Source organism: Asparagus officinalis, chromosome 7, assembly GCF_001876935.1.
Source record: "Asparagus officinalis chromosome 7, Aspof.V1, whole genome shotgun sequence".
In the NCBI taxonomy this organism is placed as follows: domain Eukaryota; kingdom Viridiplantae; phylum Streptophyta; class Magnoliopsida; order Asparagales; family Asparagaceae; genus Asparagus; species Asparagus officinalis.
Genome location: NC_033800.1, coordinates 145,718,730 through 145,738,724, shown reverse-complemented (window position 1 = coordinate 145,738,724; position 19,995 = coordinate 145,718,730). Strand labels below are relative to the sequence as shown.

At 33.2% G+C, this 19,995-nt stretch overlaps 2 protein-coding genes, 1 long non-coding RNA gene and 1 pseudogene across 5 annotated transcripts in view; 3 read left to right on the top strand and 1 right to left on the bottom strand.

The window, feature by feature from the left end:
* Positions 1,754-5,198, top strand: LOC109848429 (pentatricopeptide repeat-containing protein At5g24830-like). Of its 3 annotated transcripts, XM_020417910.1 has the most exons (5): positions 1,754-1,839; positions 2,089-2,283; positions 2,385-2,559; positions 2,647-3,923; positions 5,044-5,198. In XM_020417910.1, exons 1-5 carry the CDS (start codon positions 1,772-1,774, stop codon positions 5,060-5,062), a joined length of 1,734 nt encoding a protein of 577 aa, XP_020273499.1. In that variant the 5' UTR covers positions 1,754-1,771; the 3' UTR covers positions 5,063-5,198. The 3 variants fall into 3 exon arrangements, with proteins under 3 accessions (XP_020273499.1, XP_020273497.1, XP_020273500.1); XM_020417908.1 differs by having other exon boundaries at positions 2,385-3,923; XM_020417911.1 differs by lacking the exon at positions 1,754-1,839 and having other exon boundaries at positions 2,203-2,294; positions 2,385-3,923.
* Positions 7,346-9,557, bottom strand: LOC109847921 (pentatricopeptide repeat-containing protein At5g24830-like). The gene is made up of 5 exons (XM_020417153.1): positions 9,552-9,557; positions 9,324-9,463; positions 8,967-9,239; positions 8,733-8,865; positions 7,346-8,017 (listed from the first exon to the last, which is right to left on the bottom strand). Exons 1-5 carry the CDS (start codon positions 9,555-9,557, stop codon positions 7,346-7,348), a joined length of 1,224 nt encoding a protein of 407 aa, XP_020272742.1.
* On the top strand, positions 10,105-13,142 carry LOC109847920 (annotated as a pseudogene).
* LOC109848430 overlaps positions 18,577-19,995 on the top strand; it is a 4,682-nt gene continuing 3,263 nt past the window's right edge. The window contains exons 1-2 of the long non-coding RNA XR_002248788.1: positions 18,577-19,099; positions 19,210-19,270. This is a non-coding gene — a long non-coding RNA (uncharacterized LOC109848430). The remainder of the gene's footprint in view (positions 19,100-19,209; positions 19,271-19,995) is intronic.

The window sequence follows — 19,995 nt, the reverse complement described above, 5'->3', positions numbered from 1 at the left end:
TATAAAAGAAACACCTTAAAAAGATCTAGAAATTATAAAAAAAAGCCCCTAAAATTTAGGGGGTTCTTGGTACATCTTAGATTTTGTCAGAGTGCCCTTTGTAATAATGGTGTGTCATGTCACCCTTGGTAAGGACCGTGCTGGGTAAAGAAACATAGAATAAGGAAGAAAAAATATATAAATTGATGCTTTAGGAAGAATGCTCGGAGTTCAATGATAATTTGAGGTGATATAGTCATTTTGTCAACTAAAATATGAAGGGTGGCACTAGGGGCACACCCCCAATCACATCCCAAACCATACCCTCTCTCATATGCTACAGTGCACCGGGCCCCACATGGGATTTTAATACCCTCTCTCATATGCTACAGTGCACCGGCCCCACATGAGATTTTAAAATTTTAAAATCCCATGTGGGGCCCGGTGCACTGTAGCATGTGAGAGAGGGGATGTGGTTTGGGATGTGGTTGGGGGTGTGCCCCTATCATTTTCCAAATATGAATGCATCGTTGCTTCATTTTTCTTAGGGGCTGTTTAGTTGCCTAAAAAAAGTGGGAAATTAAAGAATAGGAAATTAAAGAATAGGAAATCAAAGAATAGGAAAACTTGTATTATGGTTGTTTGGTTGGCTAAAAAAAGAAGGAAATCAAAGAATAAGAGATGGGATGAGATGAGTTGTCACCATATTATTGGATGATATGAGTGATTTTTTAAGAAAACTAGTTTTGAGGTTGTTTTGTTGATTAAAAAAAGGAAATGTATTATAAGAAACCTATTTCCTATAATAGTTTCTTTCTGGTGTTTGGTTCATTCTTAAAAATAAGAAAATAGATGAGATGAGACTATTTCCTATAATAGTTTCTTTCTGGTGTTTGGTTCATTCTTAAAAATAAGAAAATAGATGAGATGAGATGAGTTGTTTGTATATTATTGGATGATAGATGAGATGAGATGAGTTGTTTGTATATTATTGGATGATGTGACCCACACTTAAGGAAATCAATTTTCATGTTTTTTTAGGAAATGTGTGGAAATGAAATGTTAATGAGATGAGATGAGTTGTCACCATATTATTGGATGATGTGTGTGATTTTTAAATATGAGATGAGATGAGTTGGATGATGTGACTCATTTCTTGTGTTTGGTTTATTTTTAAAAGTAAAAAAGAAGATGAGATATGATGAGTTGATGGATAAAAATAATATTTTATTGATAAAAGTGTATATATTTTCTTTTTTTTTTGATGAGTTTTAGGGATGGAAATGAATAAAAATAATATTTTAATGAAAAAAGTACATGGATTTCCTTTTCTTGGTTTGTAGGAAACCAACCAAACAGCCAAAGAAGAAATTTAAATATATTATATGAACAAAGTACAAGTATATAATCGACATGTTATTAACGTGTCTAATCTTAAAGAAACAAGCTAGATCCATATCTTACTAATAAAAGAAGGAGGTGTCACAAATGGTTTGATTTTATTCAAACCGATTTGCATCCGTATCCAAACGGATGCATATATGATAAACCATTTTTAAAACCGGACAGATATAATTTCGGATACGGATCTGATTTTTTTTCGGATACGGATCCGATACGAATATGAGTGTAAGATTCGATTACATATACACATATCCGCAATTTAATAAACTATCCAAAGTTTCAAAACCGAAACCGCTGACCAACCCAACCAAAAGGCCAAAACCCAACTAAAATGTAAAAACCCTAGCCTCAATTTCTACAACCCAACGGGTTGGCAACGAGAACGCCGATGGTTATCATGAGTTGGAGGACGATGTTCAGCATGCCTCGGTGTCGGGCCGGGGCCATTTCAGAGAGGTAGACCGGCACAGACTGTAATTAACGAAGTTTTGCAAACTGTTCAGTAAATATATTTGCTAATTTCTAATTTATTGTCCAAGTTTGATCTGATTATATATGATTTTAGTTTCTTTGCATATTGATTTTTTTGTGCTAAAGTTGTCATCTTGAACATCAAATCTGTTGTAGTTTTGGTGTTTGGATAATCATGCAACTGATTGGATCTGTGTTGTAATTTTTGTGTTTGAATAATCGTGGAAATTGTAGAAGTGATGCATTGTCACCTTCCGTTGTCGAAAACCTAGTAGTTCTGGAGGACGAGTCATATGAAGCTGACATTAGAAACTTGTTCCCGAAGAATAAAGAGAACCAAAATCATGGCGATGAACGTGATCCTCATGCTGTGTTCAATGTACTGGATATGGTTCTTGTGGAGACAATGGAGCGCTTGAAGAAGTTAAGGTTGGTCCGTTGTGAGTAGTCTTTTGTACTGGTTGATAATGATATGGTTTCAGTCTTAGTCTAGATTCATTCAAGTTTCTCATATTTTATACAATTTACAGGGAAAGCTTTAGGATGGTTAGTAGATGTAGCTTCCACCAAGGAATGATGAGTGTTCTTCACAGTGGATTTAGATTTGCTTCTGATGGTGATGGTGCGCTGATTAGAATGTTGTGTAGTTCGGGCAAAATAAAAGCTGCTCTGGAGTTACATAGCAATTTGCTGGGGGGTCATATGGTTCCAGATCTTTACACACATAATTTCCTTATGAATGGGCTTTGTAAAATGGGTGACTTGTTAACTGCAACTTTTCTTCTTGAACGGATGGCTGGAGTTGGTGTTTTTCCCAATACTGTCACTTATAATACACTAATTGAGGGGTACTGTCGTTGGGACCACCTAGATAAGGCTCTCGATCTTGTTTCTTCTATGTCTCAAAGTGGAATTAGTCCTGATATTGTTACTTGTAATATACTTGTTCATGCTCTCTGCACCAAGGGACTTCAGGAAGAGATTCATACTGGGAAACTTGCTGAGATATTGGAAGAACATTTTGAGGAGTCAAATGTTATTACGTCAACAATTCTAATGGATGGATGTTGTAGGCAAGGAGATATTATTCAAGCGCTTGAAGTTTGGAATGAGATGTTTGGGAAAGGGATAAGAATTGACCGTATTGCATTTAATGTACTCATAAATGGATTTTGTTTGGTACTGGATATGAAGGTAGCATATAGATATTTCTCTGAGATGTTTAAGAGGGGTTTCCTTCCTGATGTTGTGACGTTCAATACTCTTATAAGCGGCTTTGCTAGAAAAGGAAGCATACATGAGGCTTGTGTCATTCACAATAGGATGGAACTTGATGGTCTGCGACCTGATGCTATCTCATACAAATTGGTTATCCAAGCACTTTGTAAACAAGGTAACATCACTGAAGCCTTCTCATTCTTACATAAGATGTTAAACGATCACCTGACCCCCGATCGTCGTACTTGGAATCTCATACTTACTAGCTATGCAAGACATGGAGATATTAGTGGTGCTTATTCCACTAGAGATATGATGGTGGCAATGGGTGTGGTTCCAAATGTGTTCACCTACAATGCGCTTATCCATGCTAATGTGAAGGCGGGAAACATAAGACAAGCTCTGTTACTGAAAAAGGAAATGCTTACTAATGGAATCTTTCCTGATGCAGTTACATATAACTTATTAATTGAAGCTGCGTTTAATTCTGAACATAATGCTGATCCTTTGATCCCTAAAATATGGAAGTTTCAGCCCGACATTTTCACTTACACTATGTGGATTGGAGGTCTTTGTCAACAGAGGAGAATTCGAGAAGCTGGAATGATGTTTAACAAGTTGCTGAGATCTGGTTTGCCTATAGATCATGTGCCATTTCAAATTCTTATAAAGTCTTACTGCAAAAGGGGGAAAGTTATAGAAGCCTTAGACCTCTATGAGAAAATGATGAGGAAGCAAATTGTATGTCATTTTTCACTCTATCGCTCATTATTTATAGCATTGAGGAAAAGCAGATACTATGTAGATGCAAGTGAAGTGCCATATGAATCTTGGCCCAACATGAATGCAGGGTAGGTCACTCCTTGCATTAAATGATGGCTCCTATTCAAACAGACTGGTTGCTGTAGATATTAAATGCTTATGTATTATCTGATGGGTGGATGTTTATGTCAGAATAATTGACTGAAATATATGATTCTTTGTTTACTAAAAGGCCTAAACTGATTGCAATAGATAAAAGTTAGCAGGAATTGACTTTAAGAAGTTGAACTTTTTTTTGCACTTATCTTTGTTTACTTATTCTGATAGGGATATAATGCATAATGATCGATGAATGAATGTTGCATTGTTTAAATTGTAGATCTATAATGCGGCTACTTGAGAAAGCTTTGATACGGTTATAGAAATGTATGATTGGAATTAGTTTTCGCCTTTTCGATGGGCTTCCTGAGTTCAATGTTGAGTATAAACGTATTCATTGTCCTTGTTTTTTTCTATTTGTTTAATTAGTTGAATTGTTGTAAAGATTGAATTTTGGTGGTTTTTTCTGTTTAATTTTTTTTTTTAAATGGGTATCTGTTAGTTCGGGGATTGGATGGGGTTTCTTTCCTCAATTGGTTCTATTTTTATGTTGGGTTCTATTTGGTGGGAGTACTGTAATAGTATTATAGACTGAACGGTTTTTGTTTGTTTGATTACTCTTTCTGTTGGTTTGTGTTCTTAGTTGATATTTCTTTTTAGGGTTATAGTGAATTGGGAAAACAGTTATTGTTATAACTTATAAAGATGGGGGTGCAAATTTTTAGTTAATAGGCTAAAAAAGGCCTAAAAAGCATTAGAGCAGGTAAAAGTACGCAGAAATTAATTATTTTACTCATCTTTTCTATTACTATTGATTACTTATTATGGTAGGGGCATAAATTGCAAAAGATTAGCTGTTCGTTGTTCATTGTAGGTTATTTAAGAAGTTACATTCTTTTACTGAATTAAGATCGACTCATTTGATGGGAAATGGCCAATACGTTTTTTTCAAATGATGATGATGAAGCCTTTTGATTTCCTTTTTAGTTAGTGCAGTTGCATTTTTTTTATTTTGCTTATTCTTTCTTATCCCTTAGTAGGTTATCAAATATTCTAGGATTTAAGCATTAGAATGATTATTTGTTTGCAATTTCTTTTATGCTTGGATAGAATCTCTAAAGCCTGTTGAGTTCAAGGGGGCTGCTGAGAAATCTGCAAAGAGAAAGAGGAAGAACCAGTACTTAGGCATTCGTCAGCGTCCATGGGGAAAATGGGCTGCAGAGATCAGGGACCCTTGCAAAGGAGTTCGAGTTTGGCGAGGAACATTCAGCACTGCTGAAGAAGCTGCTCGTGCTTATGATGCTGAAGCTCGTAAAATCCGAGGCAAAAAAGCTAAAGTCAATTTTCCCGAGGATGAACCAACACCAAAACTCACATCATTTAAATCTCCAATCCCTGAGTTTCCATGAATCCTGACTTCCATCTCGATCCTGAGTTTTACTCTACTTTTGGTTTCTTCGAGGAAAACACAAATTCTTCGAATTTCCAGTCTGATCAGGGGAGCAACTGCTTGGAATTTTCTGATTTTGGTTATGGAAATGAGATCAGCAAGGCACCAGAGATCACTTCATTTGCTCCTGCTACTTTAACTGAAGAAAATGAATCTGGGATTTTAGAAATGACAATAGTAATCCACAGAAGAATCTGAAGAACAATTTTGTGGAAGGAGTTTCAGCTAATTAGACTGCAGCAATGAAACTCTCTGAGGAGCTTTCTGCTTATGAGTCCTATATAAAGTTTCTTCAAGGTCCTGATGTTCAAGTGATTTTAGATGACTCCTTCGATGGCTTCTTTGCCCAGGATGGTTCGGATGCTGTTAATCTCTGGAGCTTTGATGACATGCCGTTGATTGGAGGTGTTTGAAGTCTTGGCTGAGACAAGCTTAAAAATGTAAGCTTCTCTCGCTTCTGTATGTTCTCTATTTAACTCTTTTACAAATTTCTGGTAGTTTCTTTGGGTAATAATGGTATTATTTCTTTTGCTTCAGGAATCTAGTTCTTATGGGGGCATTGTTCATAATTGAGAACAAGACTTATCTGGCTGCAGTGGAGCTTTTGGGAAAACCTTGGTCTATGGAAAAACTATGTTTGGTTAGTATGTCTATTTTTGTTCATTTATGTTAACCTTGTTTAGTGTCAGTAGTAACTTTTGTTTAAGCGTTGATTAGTAGTAACTCTTGTTAAGCGTTTTAGTACCTGGACCTGTGTCTTATGTATCTGTTGTCTTTAATCAGCAGTAACTTTGAAGAAGTGAGTAAAGTTTGTTTTGTTATGTTATTTGTTGCCTTTAATCAGTAGTAACTTTGAGAAGTGAGAACATTCCTTTTTTAATGTGATTCTGGTTTTTTTGTTCTTGGAAAAGTGAATAAATCCTGGTAACCTAAGTACTATGTGAAATTGTTTTGGGTAAATTACGGATAGAGCCCCTGCAGTTCTATTGTTGCAGAGTGAAAATTTTGACTCTTTCACCAGGTCTATTAGTAAAAAAAATGTCCTCTCTTTGTCTGAGGATTAAAGACTTGTAGAACTTTCATACATTGTCTATCTGCAACAATAGAACTAGAGGGGGTTGGGTGATAGTACATTGGTTCTATCCGCAATTCACCCAATTGCTTCATATAGTTACCAAGGATTATTTGAATGAAGTTAACATAGTTACCAAGGATCTTTTTGAGGAAGGAATGAATTATAAGCTATAGGAGGTTATAATTACTTGAGAAGGCCTTTTTACTCTCTTGGAACACTATTTTTAAACTTGGGATGGTGACTTTATGAGTCAATGACATGGAATATGTTTCTTTGCATGGTTTATAGATTGTAGGAGCTTCAAGGTCGAATGAAGGAAAGTTTTCAGAAGAATACTTTGGAGTTGCTTTAGGAGCTTGTTTCTTGTCTAAAGAAACTTACTCCTACACCAAAAATTAAGAAATTTTAAGGGAGTAGTGTCCACAAGCCCAAGAAATCTATGCGGATTGGACTATGTTGTATTGCTATCTTAAGCCTAAAATGATACGACATTGAATTTTCTCTTAAATTAGTGGAAACAGCTTGCATAAATTCTTCTAAGGCTTCTAAATAATGAGCGATACAGAGAAAAATGACATACAATTTGCTTCCTCATCATTTTCTCATAAACGTCTAAGGCTTCTATAACTTCCCCTTTTTACAGTATGACTTCATAAGAATTTGAAATGACACATGATCTATAGCAAAACCATATCTCAACAACTTGTTAAACATCATTCCAACTTCTCGAATTCTCCTTTGTTGACAAAGACCTCTAATCCATAGTGAAAGTGAAAAAGTCGGGTTGAAACTTCCTTATTTTAGGGATCAAAGGATCAACATTATGTTCAGAATTATATGCGGCTCAAATTAATTAGTTATATGGAACCGCATCAGGAAAGATTCCATTAGCAAGCATTTCCTTTTTCAGTAACAGAGCTTGTCTTATGTTCGCCCTTCACATTAGCATGGATAAGCGCATTGTAGGTGAACACATTTGGAACCACACCCATTGCCACCATCATATCTCTAGTGGAATAAGCACCACTAATATCTCCATGTCTTGCATAACTAGTAAGTATGATATTCCAAGTACGACGATCGGGGGTCAGCTGATCGTTAAACATCTTACATAAGAATGAGAAGGCTTCAGTGATGTTACCTTGTTTACAAAGTGTTTGGATAACCAATTTGTATGAGATAGCATTTGGTCGCAGACCATCAAGTTCCATCCTATTGTGAATGTCACAAGCCTCATGTATGCTTCCTTTTCTAGCAAAGCCGCTTATAAGAGTATTGAACGTTACAACATCAGGAAGGAAACCCCTCTTAAACATCTCAGAGAAATATTTATATGCTACCTTCATATCTTGTACCAAACAAAATCCATTTATGAGTACATTAAATGCAGTACGGTCAATTCTTATCCCTTTCTCAAACATCTCATTCCAAACTTCAAGCGCTTGAATAATATCTCCTTGTCTACAACATCCATCCATTAGAATTGTTAACGTAATAACATTTGACTCCTCAAAATGTTCTTCCAATATCTCAACAAGTTTCCCAGCATGAATTACTTCCTAAAGTCCTTTAGTGCAGAGAGCATGAACAAGTATATTACAAGCACTGTTTTAAAAAACCTCCGCCTAGTCCGCTTAGGTGTACACCTAGATCTAGACGGTACCTAGGCCGCCTAACTAGCGCCTAGCGCCTAGGCGGTATTTAGGCTGCTCACCTAGATTTTACGAGCGTTTAGGGGAGCATTGTCTGCTTACGTAGATTGCACCCTGTAGGCCTTGATTGTGATTTTATGTGTTGTAGCCTACATGTCCTCCAAACTCCATTAACCTCCAAATATGAACATCTCCACTACCTCCTCCGACCTTCTGCAAAACCTCATCGACCACCACTTAAATGAAGAAAGAAAAAACCGCCCAGAAACCGCTTAGGCGCCCGCCTAGGCGACTAACCGCTGGGCGCCAAGTCCGACGCCTAGAAGCGCCCAACGTTTAATGTAACATTGATTACAAGTAACAATATCAGGAATAACTCCACTTTGGGACAGAAGAAACAAGATCGAGAGCCTTATCTAAGTGGTCTCAACGACAGTACTCGTCAATTAGCGTATTATAAGTGACAATATTAGGAAAAACACCAACTTCGGCCATCCGTTCAAAAAGAAAATTTGCAGTCAACACGTCACCTATTTTACAAAGCCCATTCATAAGGAAATTATGTGTAAAGATCTAGAACCATATGATCCCCCTACAAATTATTATTTAGCTCCAGAGCAACTTTTTTCTTGCCCGAACTGCACAACATTCTAATCAGCGCATCATCACTATCAGAAGCTAATCTAAAATCACTGTGAAGAACACTCGCCATTCCTTGATGGAAGCTACATCTACCAATCATCCTAAATCCTTCTCTGTAAATTGTATAAAATATGAGAAACTTGAATGAATCTAGATCAAGACTGAAACCATATCATTATCAACCAGTACAATAGACTACTCACAACGGACCAACCTTAACTTCTTCAAGCGCTCCATTGTCTCCACAAGAACCAAATCTAGTACATTGAACATAGCATGAGGATCAGGTTCATCGCCATGATTTTGGTTCTCTTTATTCTTCGGAAACAATTTTCTAATGTCAGCTTCATATGCCTCGTCCTTCGGAACTACTAGGTTTTCGATAGCGGAAGGTGACAATGCATCACTTATACAATTTCCACGATTATTCAAACACAAAAAGCACAACACAGATCCAATCAGTTGCATGATTATCCAAACACCAAAACTACAACAAATGTGATGTTCAAGATGATAACTTTAGCACAAAAATCAATATGCAAATAAACTTTAGTAAACCCTAAATGGTTACCTTCCGCGATGGCGAGACTGAGGTCTGAAATTAAATAAATTAGAGAAGAAATCGTCAATGCCCATCACAATAGGGAGATTTCTGAGATCCGAGGCAAAAATTTGGATCAAATGACAAAACTCTTTGCCCGCCGCAACCGACTGAGAAATCCAAATTTGTGATGTAAATCAATTAAGTTTTAGGAAAAAATTAGGGATAAAAATAGAATGAGGACGAGGGATTACATACTTCCATCTAATGGAGATTTCGTATTGATTTTGATGGATTGAACTATTAAAGTAAGTATTCGCGTCGACGTTAGGATTTAATGGTGACGAAAATAAACCCTAACCCTAAAAGTTTTAAAAAAGTCTTTGCTCGGGGAGGAGAAGAAACACAGTGGGAATCAATGGAGACAAAGGCATCTCACTAGAAAAATACGGGTCCTTAATCCTGACCCGAATTCGATCCATTATTCCACATAGAGACATGAGGTGAAGCGATTTCAGAATTTAAGTTTCTCATATTTTATACAATTTGCAAAGAAGGATTTAAGATGGTTAGTAGATGTAGCTTCCATCAAGGAATGACGAGTGTTTTTCACTGTGGTTTTAGATTTGCTTCTGATAGTGATGGTGCGCTGATTATAATGTTGTGCAGTTAGGGCAAGATAAAAGCTGCTCTGGAGCTACATAGCAATTTGCAGGGGGATCATATGGTTCCGGATCTTTACACATAATTTCCTTTAAATGGGCTTTGTAAAATGTGTGACTTGTTGACTGTAACTTTTCTTCTTGAATGGATGGTCAAAGTTGGTGTTTTTCCCAATATCGTCACTTATAATACGCTAATTGACGGGTACTGTCGTTAGGACCACCTAGATAAGGCTCTCGATCTTGTTTCTTCTATGTCTCAAAGTGGAGTTAGTCCTGATATTGTTACTTGTAATATACTTGTTCATGCTCTGTGCACTAAAGGATTTCATGAAGTAATTCATGTTAGGAAACTTGTTGAGATATTGGAAGAACATTTTGAGGAGTCGAATGTTATTATGTCAACAATTCTAATGGATAGATGTTGTAGGTAATGAGATATTATTCAATCGCTTGAACTTTGGAATGAGATGTTTGAGAAAGGGATAAGAATTGACCGTATTGCATTTAATGTACTCATAAATGGATTTTGTTTGGTACAAAATATGAATGTAGCATATAGATATTTCTCTGAGATGTTTAAGAGGTGTTTCCTTCCTGATGTTGTGACGTTCAATATTCTAATAAGCGGCTTTGCTAGAAAAGGAAGCATACATGAGGCTTGTGACATTCACAATAAGATCAAGTGAATAGGATGGAACTTTATGGTCTGCAAACATATGCTATCTCATACAAATTGGTTATCCAAGCACTTTGTCAACAAGGTAACATTACTGAAACCTTCTCATTCTTACATAAGATGTTAAACGATCAGTTGACCCTCGATCGTCGTACTTGGAATCTCATACTAGCTATGCAAGACATGGTGATATTAGTGGTGCTTATTCCACTAGAGATATGATGGAGGAAATGGGTGTGGTGCCAAAAGTATTCACCTACAATGCGCTTATCCATGCTAATGTGAAGGCGGGGAACATTAGACAAGCTACGTTACTGAAAAAGAAAATGCTTGATAATGGAATCTTTCCTGATGCAGTTACATATAACTTATTAATTGGAGTTGCATTTAATTCTGAACATAATGTTGATCCTTTGATCCCTAAAATATGGAAGTTTCAGCCCGACATTTTCACTTACTCTGTGGATTATAGGTCTTTGTCAACAGAGGAGAATTCGAGAAGCTGGAATGATGTTTAACAAGTTGTTGATTTCTAGTTTGCCTATAGATCATGTGCCATTTCAAATTCTTATTAAGTCATACTGCAAAAGGGGGAAAGTTATAGAAGCCTTAGACCTCTATGAGAAAATGATGAGGAAGCAAATTATATGTCATTGTTCTCTGTATCACTCATTATTTATAGCACTGAGGAAAAGCAGATATTATGTAGATGCAAGTGAAGTGCCATATGAATCTTGGCCTAACATGAATGCTGGGTAGGCCACTCCTTGCATTACAATGGTGGATCCTCTTCAAATATATCAAATGGTTACGGATCATGCTCCCTTTAAAAGCACGAGTTTGGGAAAATATTTTAGTAGACAAAAATACTCTTGGAATTCAAATACTAATTCATTATTGGCTTAGGAAATTAATAAATTTTTATTAGATATATATAGTATGAAGATAAGGAAACAAAGTGTATTTAGATTTTATTAGAATTAAGAAATTTAGTTACATCCTCATCCTAATCTATATACTACTATTTACCCACAACTATCTTTACCATTGATTGAATACCTCAATTTCAGATACATAATTGCCCCCCATCACTCTTAAAAAGAGTCGTCTCCTTTCCTGGAATCGAAAAAGTTTTCTCGCGTCTTTGTGGTGGTTGATTTTTTCTCCAATGGGTCGAGTTTTTGGAATTCGTTCCTGTAATGAATGTATGCTTTCCTTTTCATTTTCTTTTTTCACTTCTTGTTAGATTTTGATTTGTTTTGGGCGTTCTATTCTTGAAAGATTTGTGATGGGGTTTGTTGGTTTTGGGTTTTCTTAGAGTTTTATGTTTAGATATTCAACCTAAGATGTGGGTTTAGGATTTCTATAAAGCTTTTATAGAATTTTTTTTACTGGTTGTGTATTGATTCAATAGTTTTTGTTCCTTCTTTTGATTTTATGTCATTGTTCAAATTTGAAAGAGGCTTTACACATTGAGTAGAGTTTCTATTAATCTTGTGTTCAAAGCAATAAGAAAGCAAGAGTTTTGATGAGTAGATGATCAATGTTTTTTTAGGTTTTTTGAATTACAGATTTTATTGATTTGTTGGAAAAGCTATCTTTGGTGCCCAAGACCAAGACCCACGAATCTGTTGAGGTCTGAATGAGTTAAAATTGTGGTTAAGTTCAATATGGTTTCTTATAAATCATAATTAACTTTTTTTTGTGGTAATATGGTATTTTGTACTTAGCATATTAAAATAACTTGGGTACTAAGAAGAACATTGAAGTAAATAGCATAGTTAGACTAATATCACTCATGTTATGTCATTTCCCATTCTATTCAGAGATTATCATGACTATTCCAGTATCATACCTTTTTTAAAATTGCGAGTTTGGAAAAACTTTCCATGGTCAATATCATCATAATATATCCAAATTATCTGATACAAAATCAAAATCCTCTTACCCTTAACACTTTTTGGATGTTATATTGTAATCTAATCTTAATTAATAATGATATCTTTATTAATAAAGTTCGTGGTTTCTTTCCTATTGGTTGTTAGCTAATGGTATTGGTTGTTAGCTAATGGGATAAGGAAATTCAAATAATCTCAGTAAGTTTCTTTGCCCAACTTATTCGATCACAATCCGATTTGTTGTAGAATCAAAATTCCTACTTCATGCAAAGTCCAAAAAAAAGTGTAGCTATTTATATACCATGGGATGGGAGAGAAATTTGAGACAACCGCAATAATTTGGAACAGACATCACTCCTTTCTTTGTTCTGAACCGTAAGATAATGAAGTTATTTGGCTGTTGACATATGTATTGGCTCTTTGCTTCCTCTTTACTTGAAAAAGATTATATTACATTTCTTGTGGTGTGATTTGGGATTAGTGATTTGAACCGTGACACATTAAAATCTCCAAATCACCAAGTCCATATTTTAAAATGCATGAGCAAAATATTATTTTATTTATGTTGATTCGTATGGAATTATTCAACTTTGATGTTGCAATTTATGACTTACAGTTCAAACTACACATTTGTCCGTTAATGCCATAGATGTCCCGAGTTCAACGTATTTTGAAAGTGGAATGGAGACCGCCGGTCCTGATGATCTTTATATTTAGAAAGAGGGAAGATTTTTGTAGTAGCATCTCTGTTCTGATAGGATTTCATTCTCTGTATGTACCTTCTCATTAATATCTCATAAGCTAATTTTTTTTGTTAAAAACTATCCGCTTTTTTTCATCTGTCCCCTAAATGCCAAAATATGCATGACAGGATTTTATGTGATCTTTGAAGGACAAAGACAGTTCGCAAAGAATTTCAGATCTTATTACCATATTCTTTTGCCTATGTGGTCCTATAAAAGGGTTTTAGCCTTGAAACGTCAATTAAGGCACTTGTTATTTAGTACGAATGCATATGGAATACCTCGTTAAGTACAAATACATACGATACAATCATATCCACATTCAGCCTCAATTTTCTTATTTTAAATTCAATTACTTTTCACTTGCTTTTTTCAAGTCTTTTATTTTTTTTCTCCTCTCAAAGTGCTCCTACGCTGCTTATATAGTTTATTTTTTTCAATATTTATTTGTTTTATGTTGTAAAGTGACACATGGCATACTTGTGGACTTGCAGATTTTATTTTGTAGATGTCATATGGCAGCTTTCTTTTTTTAGTTACTTGGTCATTTTTAGCGTTGCATGAACATTATATTGAAATTAGTGTATCCACAAACTTATTTAAGATGTATAAGCATTCTTCTTCTACTACTTTTTTATTACTTTTTCATTTTTTTCATCTTGGAATTTCTCTACAGGTAGGTTTAATAATCGAGAAGAACATGAAGATGATAAATTCAACACTGAAGACAGCTACTAATAGACCTGAACAACAGAACCTATGTTTATATATTTGCGCCAAAATGGGATTATCTTTACATATGTTTATATATTTGAGCCAAAATGGGATTATCTTTATGACGATATAATGAATAACAAGATCCCTCAGAATAATAAAACCCTTTATTTCATGAACAAAAGAACCTTTCATAAATCCTTTCTGATTTTAATCTAGTTAACAAAGATAGTGCTTAATTACTAGATTGATTTGAAATGACTTGTGGATGTCGGTGACATCATCAAGGCAGCAAAAGGCTATGTTCTAGATCAGTGCTAATGCCCACAGCAACTTAAGACCACCTATTTCATTCTCGGGAGGCGCTACAGGCACACCCTTAGACACATCATCAACCACACTCCCCCTCTTACTGCAATGCAGCGACCTCACATGTGATTTTTTTAAAAATAAAAAAAGCACAAGTAGGGCTGCTACACTGTAGCAAGAGGGGGACTGTGGTTGATGGTGTGCCTAAGGGTGTGCCTCTATCATTTCCTGCATTCTCAATACTCTGTATACGAATTATTCTATGCGCTATGACCAGATAGAGACTCTTCGAAAGTTCTTTGTTTGTGTGTTTGTTGCATGAAGCTGTTTTTGAGCCGTCATCAGCTTTGGATTTGTATTATCTTTTTTTAAATAATTGTGTACATGATTTTCAGCTACCTATATTCTTATAAATTTTGATCAAAAGCTCGACTTCTCTGCGACATAGAAGAATTTTGTTGGGCTATTATCAACCTCTTCCCTATACTTGAATATGGAGGAATTGTGTATAATATTTGTAAATATTTATATTTGTAAATATTTTTTTGAGGGAATTTACCTATCCATTTTTTGATACAAGAACAAGTGTTATTCTTCTTGTGTAGTATACTAGGTGCATATCTGTGATTCTTTGCTCCTATATCTTTAGTGTTGGTGTTTAATTGATATGGATTTTTTTTTTTTTGCTAAAGATAATTGAACTTATACATATTGAATAAATCTATGATCATGTAACTCTAGCTATACTATTATTTTCCTAAGCACACGAGCAGTTTGTTCTAAACACCCAACAATTGTTGAAGCTTTTGTAATATTAGTGCTATGTTTGCATGGGGAACTTAGTTTGCAGGAAAAGTGGTGAAGGTGCAACTAATGAACATAGTCACATGCCTATTCATCTTTATCTTTATTTCTTTTCAACTTGCTGCAGAATTGTACATTAAAAGGTCCAGTTTTCCTATTCTTCATCTTTTCAATAGATTTGGGATCTTTTTTCCTGTTACTGTTGTAGCTAACTTTGATTCTTAGCTAAGATTGGTAAGTCATGATGAAAACTGCATGGAATGTTGCACAGAAAGTAACATAGATTACATAGTTGCTTTCCCCTACATCATAAGGAGATTGTGGAATAAGATCCCATCATGGCCAATCATTCAATTGAACATATAAGAACATTGTTGTAATTTTTTATTTAACAAAGTAGCTTCGAAATCTTGTGATCTTACGAGTATTACAGGCATGCCTGGTTTTAGTGTATTGTGGATTTATTTTAATATTATCTATATGTACTTTAGAAACTACATTGATTTTGTGATGATTATTCATCAACTTTGAACATAATGATCCTCTTATATTTGTAGAGACTAGTTTTTACACACGTGCAATGCACGTGATTTAATACCATGATTAAGTATTTTTGGCAGTTTGTGCTCATTTTTTTCTTTAAACTCTTACATCCCAATTATTTTTTTATGTTTGTTTAAATGAGATACACCCAATTTAAATTTTCATGTTGATGAATTGACAAAAAACAAATATAATTTAAAAATAATTTAAATTTTCATATTATTTTTGACCGATATGAAACTAAGCTATATTTGAGAAAGTATAGCATTGCAAAGTAAAAAATATTAAAATAGTGTTATATAAGGAAGGTGAATATTTAAAACCAATATGACAAAATGATTGATTTAAAGTATGTTAAAACGATGCAAAAGAGAATATGAAGTTTATTCCTAATCATGATAGACTTCATAAAAAAATATAAATTAAAGATTAATGCTAACTCTAGTATATTTTTATATGATAAAAAAATCCACATAAGAATATAAAAGTACTTAAAGATTAATGCTAACTCTAGTATATTTTTATATGATAAAAAAATCCACATAAGAATATAAAAGTACTGAAAAAATTCATGAAACTCCCTTTTAAAGATTCCTAATTTCACTCAAAATAATTAAACTATTCTATAAAATATTCAAAAAATATTGTTTTTTATTTCTTCTATTTTATTTTTTATTGAGTTAAGATCAATCCTTCTTCAGGTTTATCATTTATCATTTCTCGGGCAATTCTAGAGTATTGTCTTCATCATTTACGTCAATTGTGACATCAGGCCAATTTTGTATTTTTTATGCTATTATCTTTCCTGGGCTCGTTAATTTTTTATCATCTCATTTAACTTTACAAAGAAGTCAAATGTACTTATGATGTTCAACACAAACTGCTCAAAATATAGACTTTGATTTTTTTTCTATTTCAATGAGAATAAATATTAATTTCATATATATAAAATTCTTTGTGTTCCTAATTTATTACTTAAATAAATTAGAAGCTATCTCTTTATTTTCCTCTAAAATGAATTCTTCTGATGTGCATCCAATAAGAATTTCTGTTATTTCAATAATATTACCTTTGCTCTATCCCTGTCATTTTCCATAAAGATCTAAACTAAATACCTGCATTATTCATTACCAATTTCTCTTAGATTATAATATTAATATTTAATTTGAAGAACACAGTATGGAATTTATGAATACTTACTAATTTTTCTTATGTCTTCCATGGAGATTTTTTCTTTGATTAGGATAAAGTTATTAAATTATTTTTTAATGTAACTCATTCAGTGCTTCATTAATAGATATGTCTTATGTTAATGCCAATTCAAGTGATTCATTGACGTTTTCTGAATTTTAGATTTATTTCCATCACTTTCCCATTTGCAATGGAAATAACTCAATTCTTTTAAAGTTATCTCTAAATATTCTAATAGTTTCTCCATATGTAATTCCTTGTATTCTTTTACCCTATAAATATTATTAACGTCAAAGATTAAAGTTTCTAAATTAAAATCAATTAATGCTAAGGTATAATATTATAGTGTTTTATCATTTCTATGGATTTAAACATCTATCAATTAATGTTACGAATGTATTTTGGCTACCCCAACTTATTACTAAAATTATATGAAATTACTTTAATTTATATAGTGCCGATAATTTTTAATCTATAATATTTTTAAAAATTTTATCCATTAACCGGATGTTTTTAATCAATTCTTATTGTTTTTGTTTACCAGTATCAACTTAGACTATTCTTAGATGCTGAAAATGGATAGTAAATCCCTAAATTAGAAATTTTAATATATATATATATATGAAAAATACCAAACAATTACACTTTTCTTTGCCAAGTTTTAAAATTTTAGCCCATTTTTGTGGTTTTAAACTTTGAGGGTGTGATTTGTAATTTTTAAAATTTTGAAAGAGTTTTTTAAAAAAATTATTTTTAAGTTTGGTAGTTGTAAATTATATGTTTCATGTGTTGGTGGTAATTTTTTAAATGTTAGTATATTTCTTGTAACTCTAAAATTTTGAGGGTGTCTTTTGCAATTATTAAAACTATAGATTAATTTTGAAAAATATTAAATTTTAGCGGTCTACCAATCGACGAATTTGATGTGCGCTAGTTAAAAATTTTAAAAATTTTGAGTTTTTTTACAATTTTTAAATTTTGAAGGAGTTTTTTAAAAATTTTGAGGTTAATTTCGGCAAATTTTAAATTTCGGCAAATTTTAATTTTTCAGGTGTCTAAGGGTAATATCTTGAATTCATCTTATGTTATTTACAAATTTTAGAATTTTAGGGTGGTTTTTTATAATTTGAACTTTTGAAGATGTTTCTATAATTTTTGAGATATTGAGGGTCTTAATTAAAAAATTTAAATTTAAATGTCAAAAATTTTAGGTGTATCATGGTAATCTCTTGAATTCATCTGTGTTGTTTGTAAGTTTTAAAGTTTTATAATTTTAATGTGTTTGTCTGTAATTTAAACTTTTGAGGGTGTTTCTATAATTTTGAGACATTGAGGTGTTAACTGTAAATTTTAAATTCTTTGCAAACTGATGTTTATTTTTTAATTTCATGTTTTTTATTTTAAGTTTTGAGACATTGGGATGATTTTTATAATTTTGAACTTTTTAGGGTCTTTTCTGCAATTTTAAAACTTTTTATGGTTTTTTTGCAATACTTCATGTATTATAATATGTTATCTGCTTGTAATTTTTTTATCTTAACAAACTAATATCATTTTTATGTTTTATATATTTTATTTATATTAGTTTTTTTAAATTGTTAAGCTAAACATGGTTCACATAGGATTAGGATAAGATATGATTATGATTAGGATAAATTAAGATATAAATAAAATATTCAAAATAGTGAAGGGTAATATTGACCATTGAAAATTAGAATTTGATTATATATAAGGTAGTTCAAACTATAAATGGGTATATTTGTCTAAAAAAGATTTTCCGAACTCGTGCTTTTAAAGGGAGTATGATTTGTTGCTGTTATAAATGTGAATTGAGAGCTGATTGTATATCATATTCATTTTATTTTGCTGATTTTTATGCTTTGCTGTAATGCCATGATTTTGATTGTGACCACATTGTAATAGACATTGTAGTAGAAGTCTCGAAACATTTCTACAACTCAGTTACAATAAAGAAATAAACTTAAAAAGAAACAAACAAGATACTTAACCACACGCATTGCACGTGCATCTCACCTAGTTATCTGATGGGTGGCAGCTTATGTCAGAATAATTGACTGAAATATATGATTCTTTGGGATACAAATATATGGTCCTAATTGGTTTGTAAGATGGGGGAAATAGTGTATTATTTTCATCCATGAGTTAAGCATAGAAGCTTCTAAATCTAAGGTACTTCATTCATGACAAATATCCGGCCTAGCTTCTGTTGCTCAGAGACCAACTTTAATCTGAAAAGTTTGAGGTGAATATCTTGTCTAGACAATGATATATTTTTTCTTCCTTGTGAACTTTTATTAGAGCTCTTGTGAACTTTTATTATAGCTCATTACCTGTTCTTTTGTGTATTTGCAGCGCTGGACTCATGTAGATGGAAAGAGTTGCTCAACTTACTTCACACAACTGCTTATCAGAGGTATGTACATTTGCCTCGCAATATTTTGCATGTTCCTGATGTGCAACTTCATGTAATTTTATGAACTAACTTGCATCATTTTCCAGTTCATGAAGATGCTTTTTCTCTTGTTTTTAAGGGTATCTTAGTTGGTTGATTGTGAGAAAATATGCTGCCAGAAGTTGCATTGGACAATTTTTCCCATGTTTTTGCCTTGCTGGAAATGTTAAATACCATCCATAGGAAATATTCAATACCATCCATAGAAAAATTCTAATTTAGTTCATCTATAGTAATTTCAAATATGAGATCGACATTCTATTGCAATAGCAAGAAGGAAGTCTATTCTGCAAGTCACTTTGCATGATATTATCAAATGATATCTTAACGCAAACTTGCACTAAAACTGCAATGAGATGCGAAGATATTTTGTTAGTTGTTTTAATAAGAACTTTTGTTATTTCACTGGTGGTATTCATATCTTAAGAACCATGCATTAGAATTGTTCTGTGAAAAAGTTTTGAGTTTCTTTATTTCCTTTTTTTTGGGCTTGAAATCACATGTGTACAACCGAAAATAAGAAAAAGAATCTCAATATTGTGTACCTAGTTCTCATATCAATTAGATGTATAAGCATAAGTTTTATAATGAATCGTTCAGAAAGGAACCTACAAAATCCAGTAAAATGATTTGGCATATTAGGTCTTGATGTCAAGTTGTGAGAATTTCTCATCGCTCGTGTGAGA